At 45.7% G+C, this 20,835-nt stretch overlaps 1 protein-coding gene and 1 long non-coding RNA gene across 2 annotated transcripts in view; one reads left to right on the top strand and one right to left on the bottom strand.

The window, feature by feature from the left end:
- Positions 1-898: 898 nt before the first annotated feature.
- Positions 899-20,835, bottom strand: part of LOC120849462 (17-beta-hydroxysteroid dehydrogenase type 6-like) — a 67,999-nt gene continuing 48,062 nt past the window's right edge. The window contains exons 3-5 of the mRNA XM_040221677.3: positions 16,323-16,505; positions 14,582-14,714; positions 899-1,300 (exon numbers count right to left, since the gene is read on the bottom strand). Coding sequence (XP_040077611.1) covers positions 949-1,300; positions 14,582-14,714; positions 16,323-16,505 — 668 coding nt within the window. The 3' untranslated portion in view covers positions 899-948. The remainder of the gene's footprint in view (positions 1,301-14,581; positions 14,715-16,322; positions 16,506-20,835) is intronic.
- Positions 2,536-4,958, top strand: LOC121837584. The gene is made up of 2 exons (XR_006078225.1): positions 2,536-2,708; positions 3,603-4,958. It is a non-coding gene; the product is annotated as an uncharacterized LOC121837584 (long non-coding RNA).

Genomic DNA, 20,835 nt, shown 5'->3' with positions numbered 1-20,835 from the left:
AACTAACAAAAGGTGACTACAAAAACGCGTATTAAAATGCCATATAAATTTCGCAACAAATAAAAATATTTGGAGCTTAACAGCTTGCTTTAATATAGGTTGGTTTTTATGAGTCACCGAAACAACACCGGAGAACTTCTTTGGGTCACGAAATGAGAACGGATTCCAAACGCGCTGCTGGGGAACACCCCATTACAACCAATATGGGCGAAACTCACTCATCAGAACCCTCGTCACCCTCACTCACGTTTACCTCCAAAATAATCAGCCTAGTGACTGGGCTCATAAAACCCAAAATTCACACATGAGCGAATAGGTCATGAGGTCGCCAGCGATATGTTTGTCAATGTGAGTGCGTAAGAGGTGTTGGTACGTTCGCGTTATGCGTTCAGTGAGGTGCGGAGTGTTACTGATGGGCAAGAGTTCGTCAGGGCCATGAGTTTCTTAGGGACGTGGGTTCAAAGGAGGTGCTCGCGTTAGTGTTGAAGGCCGGGTTTGCTTGAGTGGCATGAACTTAATTTATGTGACCTGAGTTCGAGTGAAGGCCTTGGGGCGCGTGACAGGTTTCATTTAAACGACAATTTGAGAGTTGATTCACGTGAGCTCTCGCTACATCTGGCAGGAATTGGAATACACGATCGCTTCGCAACGGTTTCTTCAATTGAACGCTTCGCGCGGATGTACCATCTGTTTGCGGGTGAGGAGGAAGGAAATGGTGTGTGGACTGGCTTGCCACATTATGTTTCTATAATTTATCCATAGCGCAATATGAAATATTTTAGGGCTATTTACGAGAGCGTTAGAAATGGAGCTGTCTAAATTGTATAGTTCCAACAGACACGACCTATCTACGGATTCCATGTGCCACAAAGCACATCGCAATGCAGATGAGCACTTGCAAGGTCACACTGTCTTTATTCTTGTATTTTGCATTAAAGACCTCTTTTGCTAACTTCTTTTTTGTTTTAAACTTGCTCCCCAAATCATAAATTTACCTAAAAGTGAGAGCCACGCGTCTGTGAGTTCTGTGGGGACCACACCGAAGATGTAGCGAAACAGACATTCCATTTGGTTTCCAGCCGTGTAGATGGCCTTAGGATCAGTCTCTCTCACAGCCAGCACCATCTCGTGGACCACTTCGTTCGGATCGTCCCTCGCGATGCCATTGAGAAAGCCAGAGACGAGACACGTGAACGTTGTCAGGTTTCGCTGGGTGATGCTTCGCTGTACATCGGCGGGAAGGTTCTTCATGTCGGCTTTGAGGATGCATTCAAGTTCATGCGTGTCAAGCATCTTCGTTCTGGAGAAACAAAGAACACATGTATTTACTGTGTTGCATATGTTTACTTATAAAGCGTACAGAAAAATTTAATTAGCTCGACTAGGAGTGAAGAATTATTTCTTTGCCAAGGGAGTCAAATGTACTGGGAAGCATGTTTGAACGCTAAATAAAACAGCGCGTGTGAACTCCTCTACTCGGAAATGCCAAAGATAGTGATCCCTGGCTGTATCACGAGCAAGTGATAGAAGCAAAGAATGCTCTACGAGAAAATACGTTGTTTTTTTTTGTTTTTTTTTTCGCTGCGAGGTTAATATGTAGTATGTTTCACATGGTGTCTTGGCGAAGCCGGTGCTACAAGTACGACAATATTTCTGTGGCATCACCTTAAAGAGAAGAAGAGGTTGTGCGCAGCTTTAGTCGGAGTTTATGCACGCGCCCCAGCAGATTTGACTGCATAGCCACAAAAAAGAATCTGCGATCATCTGGAATAACCAGCACCGAAAAGCTTCAAGTAGGTTCAGCTTGAGGGCACTGATGCTTTTAGCAGGCTTTGAATTTCTCGTGCTTCCTTAAAGAGTACCCGGAGATTGCAAGCCTGCCACAGCTACATTTGCGTGCTTGCTGCATGAACGTGCGTGAGGCTTCATACAGTCCGACATTACGGTTTGTCGCCGTAGTAGAAATGGTGCGTAATTTCATGGATGCGATTGCAGGCAGGAAAGCTCAGAGATTGCTCTGTAACTTCTGCGACGCTCTCAGCTACTTGCCTCAGTAGGGGAAATGCTGTGGGCGCCCCTTCTCTCGCGCACATTGACAAGTAACGAAAGCTTTGCTCGCGCACATTTTACTTCTGACAAAAGTCACTTTTCTGACATGCCACTAAACATTTTCCCCACGCATAGCAAAATTGTACTGCCATTCCTTGCCCAGCAGTCTTAGCCTTAAAAAATATTGTATACACTCATTATAAATCAAATCTATATTTTAAAGTTTTCTTTCGACTTCTTATCGAAACACGTCGTGTCGCAATTCCCAATACGCCTCGCAAGTGGGCTCATTTTCGTCTTCTGCGCATGAGAAAGGAGGTGCGAAGGCGGGAGAGGAGGTTGGTGACGATTCCGACTAAGCTCCGCCCTCGCACATGTCGGGGGAGGCCGGGGGTTAAACAAACATCGGCGTCGGCCATGGCGACCGTGTTGTAGCGGCGACCGCGAGTCTTTTATTTATTGCAGCCCGGTTAAAATTTTCCGAGTCCACAAGATCGAGCAGCTTCGTGCCCCTTACGATTCCTCCGTCGTCTGCTAGAGGCATTTCGAAGATTCCAAGATGAAGACGACGAAGAGCATCAAAAGAAGGCGCTTGCCTAGCCTCGCGATTGAAACGCCGGTTGCGCCGGTCACTACGAGACCGCCGCCCGATTGTACCGGTAAATTGCCTTTTATCTTGTTCTTCCTTTACGAACACAACGGATTTTGCCTTCTAGCAGGTCTTTATAAATCTTGTGTGGCGGAGTCGATAGGCGCTATTAATCGAAAAACGGCCGAGAATGTAGCGTTTTCGCGATCCTCCGAAGCCTATCTTCGCAAGTGATATTTAGGAATAGTACTCGTCATTTCGACTCGAAGCTGCACGGAGGCCGTATAAGCTATGTTCCGTTTCATTTGAAATGCGGTCGAAGTTAAATCTACATGGGCGAATCCCGAGCTTTGATCATAGCTGCCATGCATGTGCGATCTTGCAGTGCAAGCGCTGATCAGGTTCTCGCGTTTGTAATTTTCGCTTCATTCGCACTTAGGTGAGACGCAGTATAGTCATACATCGTATTTGGTATAGTAGTTGCAGTCTACGGTTGTAATCATGGCACTGTAGAAAAGCACACAGCTCAAAACTTACCGCAAAAACGCGATCGTTTTTTTTTTCTTTCGGGAATGAAATATGAATGGCTGTTACGTGTAATACAGTGAACCAACTCGGACAGTACAAATTTGCCGTTTCACATTAGCCAGTATGAGTGAATTGCCGACGAAGTACCGATGCCGCCTTTCTGCGAAATGTGTTGCGCAGTGTATCTTGGAACCACATCGACGCTGTCAGTGTCTGACGTGTTTTTGCGTGTCGCTTGTCTCTTTTTTCGTTCCCATACCAAGATAAAAATTCGGAGATCGCGCACTATCCAAGCCTAGCTAACGAGCGCCCCATGGAATTGACACGGGAGTAAACAATGACTAATATGTACATATTTTTGTTCGCTCAGCAGACTGGGTCAAGCAAAAGCCAGTGTATAAGTGACAAACTTTCTAACATCATTTGTCATTTCTAGGTCCCAGATGGGCTGTTGACATCCAGAAACGCACCAACAGATGGTGGTCATACAGCGATTGTGAAGACATTCCCATTTGGATCCACATTCCTAGTCCACTCATTGATAATCTTTCCTTGTTTCATCAATGCCCAAGCATGCCAGGTGCCGAGTGACTACTCGCATCTGTTAGTGATGGTGGCATGCGAGGCTTCAGTATTGTCGCTGCAGATAGGGCTCACCCTCACACCAATGCTGTTTTGGTGTACCTTTCTATGGAATTGTTTGGTTGATTCCAATTTCCTAGAAACGCCAATATTCAGTTTGGTGTGCCTTGCGGCTGAAATAGATTCGTCAAGGAGGTCTCGTCTCTTTCATGGGAGTAACACCATGTCAGCTGCTGTGCATGAGCCACTTGGAAACTGTTCGGACTGCTCTAAAGCACTTGTGATTGACCTTACCTGTTGTGTCCATGCTAATGCTGAAATGTAAAGTTCACTGAACCAAGTTTTACTAATGAACAAACGCAATCAGTGGAAAGGTTGAATGGCTTTATTTGTTTTCTCGAAGTATACGCTATTTCATACATAATACATGATGCTGGCAAGGCTACTTTCATTAGCATGCAGGCAACTTAGTCTACATTTTGTTTCACGATAGCTTGGTGAACTGTGGAGGCTACGGCTCCTGCGACCCAGTAAGAATGTCGGAGCGAGGCACATGGACGCATGTCACAGGAGCGTTCGTGTCACCGCGCCAAATGCAAGAACCACCCGCCAGAACCGGCTGTCGTCTTACAACCACATGCTCAATTTGCCCATGAATCTGTGGCGGGTGCTAATGCTAGGGCGATGTTTTGAGCGGAAGTGGTCGATTCACGGCTACAATTGTTTGAACTTCGATCACAAGCCATGTTTCTCTCAAAAAAGTGTTGATCTATATTAAGTGTCGCTAGTAAGTAACAAATGTCTTCGTCTTTCTTCAGTGTCGTGTAGTGTTGCGGTCCAAAGAATCCGACGGCAACACTACTAAAAGAAGAAGAAACAAAGCCTAGAACTATGTTTTGTCGCAGATGGCGCTCTTGCTGTGGCAATAACGAGGACTCGACCGTGGAGTGTTGTCACGTGCCTGGCTCCGATGCTCTTATTGGGTCGCAATGTTTGCCAAGTTACCGAGAAACGGAGTATAGTGTCTCACCTGTACACGCTATAAAACAAATGAGATGCCAGGTGTAGCAACTCACGCAGCTGTAGCCCTTATATTATTCTTTGCTATGCTGTTTGGAAGAATACATAAAAAAATCAGTTTACAAAGCCGAATCTAATTTTTTGCCCTCTTGCATGTTACAAAAATAAAAGCATCACGCCTGAACACCAACATCTGTCTCTAAATTATTCTTTGCTGAAATGAAAAATAAATATACTGTGAATACGAACCAATACAATCTCAAACAGGTTTAAGAATGGATATGATTCAATAAACAATTATTTCAATCTGCAAGCTTGAAATCAAGTATGTGTGTGCATACTTGACCCTAATCTTTCGACTATTCCCCGTTGACACTTGTTCTCGAAGGATAGAGACTTCGTCGATTTAACGGCAGTTCAAGCATTGGTCAGGCGACATGCTCATGTTTATAGTTTCGGCTGTGCTATAGGAATAACAAAGGTGAGTTGTGTATTGCTGAGTCAAAACAGAACTCTCAGGTCTAAAAGGCTTCTTAAAAATGCACTAAATCTGGTTTTGACTTCATAATTATATGACTCGAACATAAACTACTCACTTCAGCAAGTCTAAGAATTCACAAATAATCTGTGAACATGTATTCTGCTTTTATCTTCATTCACTTATGAAACTGATTGCTTATATAAAATATGCAATCAGTCTTGCACACCTCCCCATTGCGAGAAGGGAGAGGGAGATTCGTTGGCTTTTTTTCTCACTGGAAAGCAGAAAAAGAAAAGGAACAGGTTTCAATGTGCACATTACGTTGAAGTGGGACAGTTACGGAAACAAATTCTGCATCTTCAGTATTCATGAAGTAGGCAGATTACTTTCAAGTCGTAAGAGGATAAAGTCAGAAACAACTTCAGCTCGCATTCAATCAAATTTTCCCTTTAGATCCAGGGATGTTTCACCTTCATAACGTCATCAGTACCAATTGGCATCCATTCAGGACTGTAATGGTAGATGTACAAGCTTGACCTCAAGGTCGCAGTGCCCTCCTTTCATCTCCTTGCAGTGCGACCCCTCGTGCACTTGGTCCCAGATGGTGAAGCTGGTGCTGGACAGGATGTCGTCCCCTGTAAAAGAGTCGTCCCAGTAGTCAAACGATCCGGTTACTCCCTTGAGCAGCGTATTTGTCCTCCCATGCCATTAGCAACTGAAAATCAGTGAAACCCTATTTTTTAAGCAGCAGAATGCATAAATGGACATGTCTATTCCATTCCCTTCAAACCGAATACCTGCCAACATCCAAGGGATGCAAATCAAAATAAATAGCATTGTATTATTTGCTCTTTTGAGACTCCTTGAACTTAAACCAACTCAAACACTACCACAATTTTAAAGCTGGGAACTTCGAGGACACCTCTCCATATACTGAGATTACATGCTTGTCCCACTCCTGGCTTGTCCTCAGCAGGGTTGGCCAGCGTGTCCTCATACTCCTGGGTTTTTAGCCTTAGAAGTTAAAGCTTTGGTTTTTGTCATTGCTTGGTTGCTGGTAGATGCTGGAGGAAGCTTTTACTGTTACTTTGAAACATTAAGTTTACAAATTGAACACTAACCCGTATTGGTGGTTGAATACAGAAGCTAGATTTGTCATGTCAAGGAGGTTGTCATAAAACAGTGGGCACGGGACTGAAATTAGCGGCGGAGTGGGCGACCGAGGCGCATTCGGGAGTATCAAAGAAGACGAGGTGTGTGAGTTTTGCGCGAAAGCAGGACGATCGGCCAGAGATGTGAGGATGTGGCGTCGAGAGAACTTGAAACGGGCTAACTGCATGACTGTTATCTGAGCTACATTAACCAGAGGAGAAGAGAGAGTAACAAGTGAACAACACTCTACGGCCGAGGAGGTAATTGACCAGGTTATTTCACCCAAGCATCACAGTAGTCATTTCAACGACCAAGAAAAAAACGTCCAAACATCAGCACAGCAATACCAGCAGCGAGCCAAGGAATCGGGTTGTGTGTATGTTTATACAGTCTCGAACTTGATCTGCCTCAACGGGCGATGAGTCTCCCAGCTGTAGATGACCGCTAGCCTGGGGCCCTTAACGTGCATCACGTAGCAGTGATACACGACCGCACGCCTATACAGTGCTCATCCAGATCGAAACGGGCAAATGTGGGGATTGAACACACGATTCTGGGTTCTGCAGCGCGAGCTTTCACTCCACATTCTCCGAGCTGGTGCGCGCAAGCCCCCTCGGCCACCAATCCCCCAGTGCCAGGGAATAACATATAATAAATGACAATGGTACAGTGGTCTGCAACAGGTAGCTTTTCAGTGCCTTGAGAAACCAGGTCGAGATCACGTGACACTTTCCTGCCATATGTGGCTTGCAAAATAGAGATGCATAAGTCATAAAGCAAGTAATAATTTGATTTTGTTTTTACTAAAGACATCAGCATCTGTATTTGGCTTCCACAACTTCTGAAAGCTACCTCTTAGTGCATAGAGTGGTTTCTTTCATAATCTTACCTCCATGGAGAACTTCCCAGCTGGTAACGGGGCCGTGAAACGCAGACCCCCGGAAGTCGCACAGGCGCCGAGGGCATTATACAGGGCCCTCAGCATGTCCTCCGAGCAGAGGGCCCTTTCAGTAGCCCGGCAGCCGGTGGATTCTGTTGGAATGATAGGGTAGGGGGAACACAAGCATTTGCAGGTTAACGGACCTCAGAAAACTAGTAGGCAGGTACGAAAACATGCTACTCGCCCCCGCAGCGTTTGCCTCACTGGCACTTTATGGTGAAACAAATCAGCAGCGAGCGACTGATGGAAACAAAGATGAAAGAGCGTGTTGGTGAAAATACGGGAGTCAAAGAAAGAATAAGAACACTTAAGGACAAGGACAGACAGCACAGTTCTTTCATTGAAAGAACTGTGCTGTCTGTCCTTGTCCTTAAGTGTTCTTATTCTTTCTTTGACTGATGGAACACGCGTCAGAAGAACAGTTCGTCTTGAGTTTAACACCCTAGGACGGCGCTTTATCGCGCGCGTGAAGCATTGGCGTAGCCAGGTTTTCTTGGGGCCGGGGGGGATTTCGGGTGCGAGGTACTGAACATCCCCTCCCTGGCTACGCCACTGGCATGAAGTGATATCGGATGTCACTTAGACACGGCGCTATCACTGCTAAAATAGGCTATCATCGAACACTGAGTCGTGACTGCGAAGTTTATGACCCACATACAGATATCCTACCACACTTTCTGTTTGGACAAGTGGCATACAATCTGTCGATGGGGGGACAGACTAAGAGAGACAACTGCGCACTCGGCTCGGTCGTACCACACCGATCGCCTAATCCGCTGCTTTTTCGTAACATTCCGTATTACTTTGCTATACTTTTTTCACGTGCAACTGTTTGTGAATGATGCGAACTGTACAGAAACGACGTAACTCACCTCAGCGAGCGCCATTGCGCGGTTCTCCGGGTTCCAGCGCTGCGGGAGATCGGCCTTCGAAAGCTCGGCTGCCCGTTCAGCTCGCCGAAGAGGGCTGTAGCTACACTTCGGTGCTTCACGGAGACACCGAGACACTTGCTGGCGAAATGGGGTCTCCGCCAAAAAGTAGAAAGGCTCACTCGCGTCGCACATCACCGTGCTGACGTTCGGGGGGCTCACATCAACATCTCACCGCCGAAGACCGGGACGCATATTGGTGCTTCGTATGCTCCCAGGGTAAATTATTTCGCGTCAAACGAAGTAACGCACATTTCGAGGTATTTCCGGTCTCTTCTTTCCGTATGCCGCGTCTTCGTTCAAGCACTAGCAGTGGATTTCCGAGAGCCACAGAAACGGCCTTCCGCAATGGCTGCGGAGAAAAGACGACACCGCTCGCTTTGTTTACCCCCGAGCTCCCGCCAGCTCCCGCCCGGAGCCATCCTCCAATCAGAGCGCGGCGAGGTGACGTCACGCCACCGGCCTGCGCGAAAGAGCAGACGGCTTTCCCTCCGTATACATTTTCTCTCAACTTTATTGCACGCGAAGTTTATAGAGCAGACACGATTAAAGTGCTATAAAGTATAGATCGCCACGACTTAGCAGACTTATCTGCTAAGTCTGCTAGCATAACACGACAGCATAACACGACAGCATAACACGACATATATATATATATATATATATATATATATATATATATATATATATATATATATATATATATATATATATATATATTAATTTCCATAGACTGGACTTGACTCAGTTACAATATGCAGTGCGGTGAAGCGATATCACACTCTGTTGAAACCTCCTTGTGGAGGCTGTTTTTGGACTCTATCAAATAACAATCGCTTCATGCAATGCTTGAGAGTTGGAGGTATATTTCAACCGCCCGTAGAAACCCCACTTCGTATATATTAAAAAAATTACCACATAGAGTAATTTTTTTAACTTTCTCTGGTACGCCTCGTTCAAATGATTGCCTTTCAAGAGTAGAATGTATATGGCGGTGGAGCAGTCATCACTGCTGAATTACTAGTCTCATGAGTACTCCGGGGTAGATTGGAACCATGCGTATGTGCACAAAAGAAGAGGAAATTGCATCTTTTCAAGTATGTATTGTGACAAAACCCAAAACTTATGTTCGGGAAATATTATTTTTCCTGAAAATCTCTCCCATCTACAAAAAACGGGATTGAATCGTTGCTGCATTCCCCGCCTGTTTATTTATATAATTACTGGAAAATTTTTATCCACTGTCTATACAGTGGATAAAAATACACCAAGCTTTATAGAATGTCTACAGGAAAAAGCGACCAAAAAGATACAGGCAGTGGATATAAAAAAGGTACATTTCCTTTAAAATATGTATAGCTTCTAAACAAAATGTTCTACAAAAAACCTATAGAAAGCGAATAAATATATTTTCTAATCGTATTCAGTGCAGAAAAGCCAATCAAAACTGCACTGGAGAGGTATTTGTTTCAACCTTTTTAAAACAAAAGAATTCCTAACATCGCCATAAAAAAAAGAATGTCGAGTTAGAGTGCCAGAACGCGTTCGCCATAGTTGAGAGCGTTGTTCAGAGCGCGTCGTAAAAGCAAGCTTCTATTCATCATCCGGCAAGGCAACCACTTGTTGGTGTAGAAGGCACGTAGCGGAAGCGTTTTGGAAGATTGGCTTCAAAACGCGAGCTCAGGAACAGCATAGGGATACGTGCGCGGCTAAAAACGTCGCTGATGTCGTCTTTTCCCTGGTTTCCACGATTGGCCAAAAGCTTACTACGACGTCTGTAGTGAGCTTAATTATGGTTGCATTGACGAAAAAAAGGAGCAATGTCACACTGTCAACTCTGACGGTGTTGGCTTAAGAGAGTATGGCTGCCAGCTACGCCGTACTATTTAGACACAGCATCGAAGTTGTCGCTTGAACATATAATGAGTGTGCTGTTCCCAAACTAACACGTGACGGAGGATGACGATGAGGAAGAGAGACGACGATGAAGCTGGGGAAAGAATAAGACCGTCATTACTCTTGTACCGTATTTTCCGGTCTATAATCCGCACGTTGTGCATAGTCCTCACTTAGTGCCTAGTCCGAACGTAAAAAAAGTGTCATACACAGCACACCTTGACAAATGCCAACTGTATTAGCTCGCAAAGAAGCTTTATCGTAGATAAATCAATGTTAACATAGTCCGTTACTCATAAAATCCTTCAAGACTTGTCAAAGTGAACGATCTAGAAAAAAAAATCATTGCATATTCCGCACCTGTGGATAGTCCATATCGGGTGAATTTTCAGCTTTTATTCACGTATAGACCGCGGTCCATAGTCCGGAAAATGTGGTAAATAAAGTAGAACTACAGTGACCAAGAAACACTGTAAAAAGCGGTGGGCTCCGCGTGAGGGTCATCATGTTGAACCTTCCAAGTGGCGCTAGCACTCTTTTCTCGATTACTGCCGCCCTCATGAGTGACCGGGCATCCCCGCTGCTTTTGTTACTCCTCGTACTAGTTCTAGTCAACTAGTAAACAACACATCAAAATATGCGTCGTTTTGTCCGTCCTTCATGTTTTATTCTTTATTGCAGTTGAATTTATCGCCAACGCGCTCAACTAAAGTATATTCTAGTTCTAGATCACTGCACAGAAACATTGAAACCCTGAAATAAAACACGGGATTATTATTAACAATCTTGCCCAGCGCGCTTGCACCCTTGCATAAATTGCATTAGAATCATCAAGTTAATATTGCAGGACGTTAATCCTTGCTGGCGTCAGACTGGTGACAGCCGATAAAACTCGTCCGCTCTACGAACGAGTAATTTCTAGTTAGCTCAGTTTGTAGAGCGCTGCACTGGAAATGGAGAGGTCCTTGGTTCGATACCAGGACCAGGCGGGTTTTTATGGCCACGCACCAGTCACCTAGCTGTGTTTGGAGATGTGTGTTTGTCCTTTGTCCCCTTTGTTCCCCTTCTCCAGGGATTATTTTTGCCATGTGTTTGATAGCTTCGTTTATTGCCAGCACTACATCTGATGTCTGCCTGCCCAATTTTATTTGACGGTTTAGGTAATTGCTTAGCACACTGTTTGAATTCGTATTTCCAGATACGCAAAGAATTTCCATTCAAGGTTAAGCGATGGAATGGCAGTATACCTTCACGATACTTGAATTTAGGTTGGATGCGACCAAATTACTTCTGCATTGTAATTGAATTAGATTTCTAATTTTCTTCCTTATTGACTAAAGTATTACTGAATTGCACTTTAATTCCATTTCATTACAATTTCAAATTAGGCTTGAAACGTATAGACATCACTTAAAATTACGTTTTTATCTCCGTATACATAAAAAAGGATTAAACGTTTATTTTTACAGATAATATTATTCATATCATAAACATTTAATCTACATAAGTTACCGTAGCGATGCGGATTGTGAAAAAAATAAGATCAGTTTTAGAGGCGATAGTTATGAAGGACTATATTTCGTGTTTTGTCCCAAATCTGAATTATATCATGCTTCAGTGTCTCGTCGTTTAGGACAAGCAGAATAGAGATGATTGACTGCTTCGTTTTTTGTTCTCCTTCGATTCCCCCCCCCCCCCCCCCCCCAAAAAAAAAAAAAAAAATAATTGACCAGCAGCTCAGCTGCCCAGTCGTGGCGGTCCTAAAATTATACCAATATTATATTATTAAAACTGACTAAATGTTTTCTTAGTGGTTGCTTCATTTTCAGACCTTACATCTACAGCCTCTGTCCCTGCACTTTATTATTCCCTTCTTGAACTGTAGATCCTTTTCAGCGAATATAAATCTGTCGTCCTTTTGGGGAGAACAACGTCACTAGAGAACGTCGAAGCTGCTCGAAACGGGAAACGGGAAGGGGAGGGGGGGGGGGGGGGGGGCTTCATTTTTATCTTATTTGTTTACAGCGGATTTGTTAAGCGCTAGTTTCCCCAGGATCCCGACCGCCAGCAAAGAAATGTCCACACACCACTCCGGTCACCTACCGCCATCTATGAGCGACGGGGCCAACCAGACAACCGGCTTACCGGTTGTCTGATTGCCGCCGTCGCTCATAGGTGGCGCCAACCTCTCCAGTCTTTCCACTCTGGCTTGGCGACTTCCGGCCGGCCATTACTTCATTCCCATCATAGTACAGGTACGCTGCTCTTCCTTCTTCACCGGAGTGGAAAGGCTAAAAGTTTTTCAATAGCATTGAGTGTTTGCGTACTTTTCCACTACCTATTACAGGCTCCAACGAGTTAATTGCTTTCTATCGTCAAGCGTGTCAACTAGTCTCATAGTCTTTGTTTTTTATTTATTTTCTCATCCGCTCCTCCCCCCCTCCTCCCTAGTCTTGCCGGACCTCTTTTATTTTTGTCACTAAAATCTTCCGTCTTTCTTTGCGTTCGAAAGTAGACCTGAAACAGAAACGCCGTTCATTATTTTCATCCCCATTACCACCCTAGGATTATTAATTGCATTATTAAGTTACCTGCACCAGGAAATAATTACATTAGTAATTGCTTTAATTGGTAAATTTATTACTTAATTTCATTATTGCCACCACTGGTTTAGGCAGATCCATGAACGCTGGTCCTTTCAGTGCAAGATATTTTATCTTAGAGGCTTAGTATTCTCTAAAAATATCTTCAAGACAAAATAAAAACTGTTACATTTAGATCCAACTCTTACAGTGGGTGAACATCGTAGTTTATTAATCAGCAAACCTGAATGGTTCGACTTACTATAGGCATACTTATTTTTATACTTATTACCCTTCTGAAAGTATTAATTACTCGATGTCAGGATCAGATCTCATTTTTGGTGGTACCAACCCTATTGAAAATTCCATCAAGCTACGTAATTTGGGACACTGACTGCCAGTCAGCAGCCTTGGTGGAACGTGATGGACCATCAGACGTCATCTGATGGTCCATCGGATGACGTCTGACTGCCACTGCCAAGGGAATTTCACCAACAGGGGCAGCATTTATATAAGAGTAAAGCTACACGGACTCATAAATATCGCCAAATGCCTCGATGAAACAAAATGATCGAGAAAAAAAAAAAAAGCAGCACCACCGCGCATCAAACCCTCGACCACATGCGTACAAACCGGACACCTTAACCGCTATGCTACACCACCGTTAGAGAAACTCGATTTGATTATTCGTTTTATACGAAATGCTTTGGCTGCAAATGCGGTTCAGCCGTCAGCATGTTATGCAAAGCACTCGTACATCACTCGCCGTACTTCAGTTCTACTCACCTGCCATGTAGAGTACTTTCGCGTCGTAGAACGATCCTTTTGTTCGCGCATCACCGGCCCAGTAGACCTGGTACACCCTGTCGTCTTCAACTACACCGCTTAAGTCCCTTACATCGTCGGAACTCACGACAGGCTGGGTCTTGTCGAGTAGAAATTCTACTAAACATAAGACATTGTAGAGCCCGGGCAGGATCGACGGGTTGGAGCAAGCGGGCAAACAAAACGAGTCGAGAGCGATCGTTCATGAAAGCTCGACGAAGCCTCTACGGGCGAAGCGAAGTGCGAAGTGTCGTGTTCGGCGCTTCGGCGGGCTTCTGATCAAGGTTGTCGGTCGGTTGCGTGTCATATCTCTAACGTCAGCGGTTTTATGGGCTCACGTCCTAAAATCGTTTTCTCGTGCATAGATTACTTTTCGTATTCATAGATTTGACGAAATAGTGGTATCCGAACGAACTTTACGTCCTTTGACCGTACGTCTGTCTGCACGTCAAAGCTTTCTGACGTACAGTCAGAGACAATCGATGTACAGTCAGAATCACCACCAAGACATCCTGATGGCATTTCGCGGCGGCCGACTGCCACCAGGAAACCATCAGAAAGCCGACAAGCGGGGTCTGACTGGAGTTTGACTGTCGGTCAGAGTAACTTGTTGGCCAATCAGACATGCTTGACGTACAGTCAGGCACAGTCAGCGGTCCACTAGAAAACATTGACTGCCAAGCAGGGTTACATTGATGGATTTTTCCTTGGGGAACGTGGTTTGTTCTCTACTTATTATGATATAATAGCCATTTTTTGTCAGTTATGGCCAGGTTGATGAATGGTAATTAGCAAAATATCAAAAGATAACTTTGCACCAACTTTTGAGTAGTCAGAACAAGGAGATTTCACAGCAAACACTTAACTGTAGAAAATTCGACGCGCCTGAATGGAACAAACTATATAAAAAAATTATAAAATGTATATTCCAAAAACTAAATATCGCGAAAACAATGAATGGCAATCGGCTTTTTTTTCAAAGTTAATGAAGTTGGAAGTTCCGGATACCTGTAGGCGCCGGGCTCAATGGTGATGACGTGGACCCCGCGCTCGTAGTACTGCCTGCGTAGTCCGTCCGCCAGTGAAATTACAGCGTGCTTGGTCATGCAATACACCGTCGATTGATGGAAGGTCACCCGACCTGCGTGTTTTTGAGAGATGAAAAAGTGGGCTGTGATTGAATTTCCAGATATAAAGAAAGAACACCAGCTAACATCAGTATGTCAGCATTTACTGATGAAAAAGGCGACATGCGAACATCTATGCCAATAACATATTTATTTCATTGTGATAAAACTTTATTTATAATCTAAGAGTGCATATTTCTTTATCCCGTGTAAGTTTCCAAAGCCCGTAACTACACTGTTCGACGTGCTTTGGTTTGGAGATCTTACCTCATGAATAATTACTGTATTATGATTATTTCAGAGAAACCTTTATTCGATCTTAAGGGTATTCATAAAAATCAACGACGTTTTATCACTTAAAATCAAATTAAAATAATTCGAGTTTTTATTTCTATCATGTATATTTTTTTTCGTTTTGACATGAAATGCAGATCATTTCAAGATGTTGTTTAATTTTACTAAAGATATAATTCAAGAAATATTTTCTGGAAAGGAAGCTCTGAGCTGGTGTAGCGCATAGGAATTCAACGCTGATATTCCTATTCCGAGAGATATACCGTAATGACTGTTCCTCCGATGTGTCACTGTACAGTGACTTTGCCTCCGAGTAACCGCCATTAAGGCGCTCGTTAGTCATACGCTGAACAAAGCACTGCAATGGGGTGCCTGCATTTTGTTTTTAATGTGGACTAAGTTGTGCCTGCCGTTGTTCGCCCTTTTCCGATGGCCAGTTTAACGGCCGTGGTACGGAACGCTCGACCTGGTTCCCGTGAACTCCAACCTGTTCTTGGAGCGTAGGAGAGCCGCCTGGATTGGGGGCTCTCCTCTTTACTCTCTACCCGGGGGGCCTTTTTCCGTTCTCCCGCTCATCCGGGAACCTAGTTGTTTGGTGTAAGGACGACGCCCGCGGCGGGAGGAGGTCGACGAGCGTTCCCGACTTCGGGAACGGAGTGACTCCTCCCGCGGATACAAAAGAGATCGGACCTATATCGTACATCTTTCTTTGCTCGCTCTGGACTGCGCTCTCGGAACGGTGTCGATAGGGTGAGCCTGTCATCTGACCATGTCGGCGCGGGGGTTTTGGGACAGTGTGTCTTTTGGCTTTCTAAGAAACACAATTGGACGCAGTCCTATTATGGTACGTGGTCCTCCTTTTCAGAGAAGCCATTAGTTGTGCGGCTATCGTTCGGACCCGCCCATAGCGCTGTTCTCGAGAGAAAGCTGTGGGATCTGAGAGTAGGCTTGGCGTCTCCCGTTTAGAAACAGCCGTTGAAACCTTCGGTTACTACCACCCGCGACCATCCCATAAAGTAAACATTTAGAGGCGACGTCGAAGAACAAATCAGGACGCAATAAAAAGCACTATGTAAACTGCATAGTATGCGCCTGTTTAGATTATCTGAATACAAAAAAAAGTTAATGTAACTCGATTAAAACTATATTATATTTTGACGCACCAGCAACATTTTGGCTAAATTTTTTTACCTGTGAAATTCTTGGGTTATTTTATTCGAGAGGGTGACCTTGCAGAACCGTCTATTCCAATAGTTAGTGCAACTCTTTCACGAAAATTCTTTGCGCAATTATGCCGGCTCAAGTGGCTCGATCGAAAACCTACTAACCTAACCCGCTGGAGACAATGACGAGTCTTCCTTTTGAGTCTCGAAGCAGCGGCAGGAACCTCTTGGCGACAAGAGTGGTGCCGAAGACGTTCACGTCGAACACGGACCGAATCCGATCCATGGTCTGCCACTCAATGGGGCCATGGTTGGGCACGCCAGCATTGGCCACCACCGACCAAAGAACTGCAAGTGAGAAGAAAAAAATACGAGAAGCGGCTTTTATCTGTCTGAAGTGCAATCAACACAACGACGTTTTATTTAAGACGGTCAGGGGGTGCCGCTGCTGTTGATCGCACACAAATGCGTTTTTAGACAACTCCGTTGATTTCTTTACAATACCGAATACGAAAACAACTAAAGGTTCACACGTTCTTTTTTCGTGTTGCAACTGGTTAAAGAAGGAAATCGGGCAGTCTTGTAACCAGCGAATGACCAGTCCCCAGCGGCAAACCTTGGTAACGACTTTCGTTTGGCTCGAGGTTGATTTTCGCAACAGTTACAGAATTGCGGTTGAGGCTTTCATTGTACACTCCTGACATTTGCGTCACAATGAACACAGTACGCATAAAAGAAAAGACATTTAAATATCTAAAAAGTTACGGCTTCTTGGGGACTTTTAGGGAACCGTTTTTGGATATTCAATACGGTACGATGCCCCCTCCGGTGCGAACCGCGGATCTGAGGGTCTTCTGCTGTAGCGCATGAGCATTTCGTGCCGGAGAGCCCATCGTACCGTATGGGGTCTGCAAAAACAGTTCACTAAAATTCTCCATTAACTCTGTGACGCTTGAGTACCATTGGGTGCCTACTGGGCCTCCTTGATTTGCATGCCACGTATTCAGAGAGTTCTTGAATTGATTGTGCCGCCTCAAGCGATGTATGAATTAGCGCACAGTCATAGATTGACGAAAGGTATTCGCGTTTTTAAACTCTAACACGTGAAACTGCCTTGGAATGCATCGTGATAACACAATGTTTTCCCACAAACATACTCTGGGTGCCTGTGCTTCACTTGCCTTCAAGGCCACTTTTAGCGCAAAACGGATCTTCAGAGAGAGAGATCGATTGGGACCCATTGAGTCCAGTCGTCTCGGAAGATGCCTCACGTAGCCAAAGGGGTTGTTCAGGTGGCAGAACACCGCCGAAATTTTCCTTTATTCTATATATATATATATAGAAGACTGGAACGGCGGTTTCTAGTTTACCCGTAACAATATATATAAATATATATATATATATATATATATATATATATATATATATATTGTTACTGGTAAACCAAAAACCGTCGTTCCAGTCTTCTTTCTTCGTCTTCTCTTACTACTGTTAGTCCACCTCTTCTACCTTTACCGTTACATTCGCCCCTCCCGTGCACTGGGCTGTCCGTCTCGGACAGAAGCAACATGTTCATCGCGCGTTACGTAAAGTTTCAGTTGGCCAACGTGAGCCGTGAGAGTCCGGTGTCTACCTGGTTGAGGCAGCGTCCGAAGCTTCTCGAGGCGATATGTTACCGGACAGAGCTGTTTGCATATTTTAAAGAGTCCGCAGTACCTTGGCATTAATTTCTCCAATCGCTGTGGGCGTCTGAAATGACTTCGAAGAAGCACCAAATCTCCCGGATTGAACGACGGTCTCCCATTTACTCTTCTTAGACGCCCTGCATGCAGCGACTGCTTGTGAAGGATGGCCAGTCTAGCTTTTTCCCTTGCTTCGATTAATCGGGCGGAAAAGTTACCATCATAGTCTTCTGTCCGGCGGGTCCATGTCGTCTCGATTGCCGTCTTTTCTGGAAGCGTGGGGAGTCTCCCGTAGACTAGCTCGAATTGCGATTGACTCGTCGTTTCTTGTTGAGACGTGTTTAGTGCAAACGCGGCTGTGCAGAAGTATTGGTCCCAGTTCTTGTGGGACGCGTTCACGAATGCTGCCATTACATCGACCAATGTGCGGTTGGTGCGCTCGACAAGACCATTTGTTTGAGGGTGGTAGGGTGAGGCCGCTACATGTTGCATCCCGTAATTTCTAAGGGCATCCTTGAAACAACGCCACATGAATGACGTTCCTCTGTCAGAGATTATCGTCCGCGGAGCTCCGTGCCAACACACTAGATGGTTATTTACGAAGCTGACAAGGTGCACCGCTGACGTATCGGGAACTGCTTTGACCTCAACCCACTTCGTTAAGTAGTCGGTCGCCACAATAATGTGCCTGTTGCCAGTATATTATTTCGCGAAGGGAACAAGGTGATCTATTCCTAATACTTCGAATGGACTCCTTGTGGGAGGTATCTGTTGAAGGTCTGGTTTGCCTAGTTTCGGTAGCGTTTTGCGCATTTTACAAACAGTACATGAAGCGACGTACCGCCGAACGTCGTCCCTCAAACCCGTCCACCAGAATCTTCGTAGGATCTTGTCAAGCGTTCGACGCTGTCTGAGATGCCCTGAGGTCGGAGCGTCATGCAACATCTCCAAGATATTTTGCCTAGCTTTCCTGGGGACAACAGGAAGCCACGGTCCTGAAGCACGTGAACGATGGCAAAATAGACCATCTCGTAGCTCGTAATGTTTTTGCAAGCAACGCAGTCGTCGTGAAGAAAGTGAAGACGAATCGTAACTTCCGAGCGTAAGCAACTGAATTATTTTCGATGCTTCGGCATCTTCCGATTGCATGTTTTGCAGATCTAAGATTGAAGACACAGGAAGAACTTGTAGCTCCTCTATCGGCATACGTGACAGGAAATCAGCATCTTGATGGTTCCTCCCACTCCGGTGAACAATAGAGAAGTCGTACTCTTGCAGCTCCATGGCCCATCTTGTTAACTTCGGGGTAAGGTCGCTCTTGGATTGAAGCCACCGCAATGCTACGTTATCCGTGACCACCGTGAAACGCTTGCCATAGATATGTAGCAGCCGAGCTAGTGGTGCTTCCGCGAGGATGAAAAAGAAGCATCTCGGCGCGAACACAGAGAACGAGACACCACGAGCTGGGAGATTCGGCGACGGAGCGGCCCGGCGGCTACATCGAGCGATGCCCAGGACAGTTTCATTTCTTTTGTAAATATTGTAAATAAAAAGTATGTTGGGACGTATATTCCTGGTTCCAACATAATTGGTGACCCGGACGTGATTCTGCCATGTCTACGGAGTCTGGTGAGCCTGCACACTCGGCAAGTGCCTCCCAAGCAAGCACCGCCTTGGGAATCGCCGCTACCTCGGTCCTCACTTTACCGAAGTTTTGGGCTGAGGATCCAGCGCTCTGGTTCGTACAAGTGCAAAACAAATTCCGCTTGCATCGCATAACCTCCCAGACCCGGCAATACGAGCTCCTCGTTGACGCCCTCCCGCCGCAAGCCGCTACCGAGGTGCGGGACGTTTTACTTTCCCCAAGCGGTGACACTCCTTACGAAGTTCTTAAAGAAGCCTTGGTCAGTCGCCTCGTCGCCTCTGAACAACGACGCCTTCAGCAGCTCCTCAGCGCAGAAGAGCTAGGCGACCGTCGACCCACCCAGTTCTTGCGACACCTGCAACATCTTCTGGGCGACAAGGCAGCCTCCATCGACGCCGCCATCCTCCGTGAGCTATTTCTACAACGGCTGCCGGCTTCTGTTCGTGTCGGCCTAGTGGTAGCCCACAGGCTTCCGCTTGTAAAACTGGCCGAGCTGGCGGATCGAATTATGGAGGTTTCCGGTCCCACCGTCGGAGCAACACAACAGTCTCCAGACCTTGTTTCGGACATCGCTAAGCTCCGTCAAGAAGTGCAGAACCTGACGATCATCGTGTCCGAGCTTCGGCGGGAATCCCGTGACCATGCTCAATCGTCACAGCAACACTCCGGTCGCGAAAGTCGCCGTCGACCATCGCCGTCGCCTCGCCCTCCAGACAAGTCGCTATGTCGGTACCACCGACAGTTCGGACCGAATGCCCGCCGCTGTTGTTCACCCTGTTCCTGGAACCAGAAAAACGGGACGGCCGATCGCTAGTGGCGGCGAGCGACCCATATCGGCCCACCAGTCGCCTCTTCCACATCCACGACAAGATCGTCGGCACCCGTTTCTTAGTGGACACAGGCGCTGAGGTCAGCATCATTCCAGCCTCATTTTTTGATCGCCGGAATCGCGTCCAAACTACATCATTGCAAGCTGTCAACGCTTCTCCCATCAAGACGTATGGACAAAAATCACTAACGTTGGACCTTGGCCTCCGACGACGGTTCCAGTGGTTGTTCTGGGTTGCAGACGTCAGCTACGCAATAATTGGAGCAGATTTCCTTCGGAACTTCAACATCTGGGTGGACATGACACAAAGAAGGCTAATTGATGCGACCACTCACCTACAAGTCTCTGGTATTGCGTCTCGAGCGCCAGCTCTTAGCCCCACTTTCGGCAAGCCACCTTCCAATTCATTTGCCAGGCTGCTCGAGAACTACCCAGACCTCATCAACCCGCACAACATCGGCGAGGTACCTAAACATGACGTCACTCATCATATTGTGACGACGGGCCCGCCTGTCCATTGCC

This window comes from Ixodes scapularis, unplaced genomic scaffold (assembly GCF_016920785.2).
Source record: "Ixodes scapularis isolate PalLabHiFi unplaced genomic scaffold, ASM1692078v2 PGA_scaffold4__175_contigs__length_147842914, whole genome shotgun sequence".
Taxonomy (NCBI): domain Eukaryota; kingdom Metazoa; phylum Arthropoda; class Arachnida; order Ixodida; family Ixodidae; genus Ixodes; species Ixodes scapularis.
Note: the sequence above shows the minus strand (reverse complement) of the source record. Positions and strands in the feature narration are given on the sequence as shown.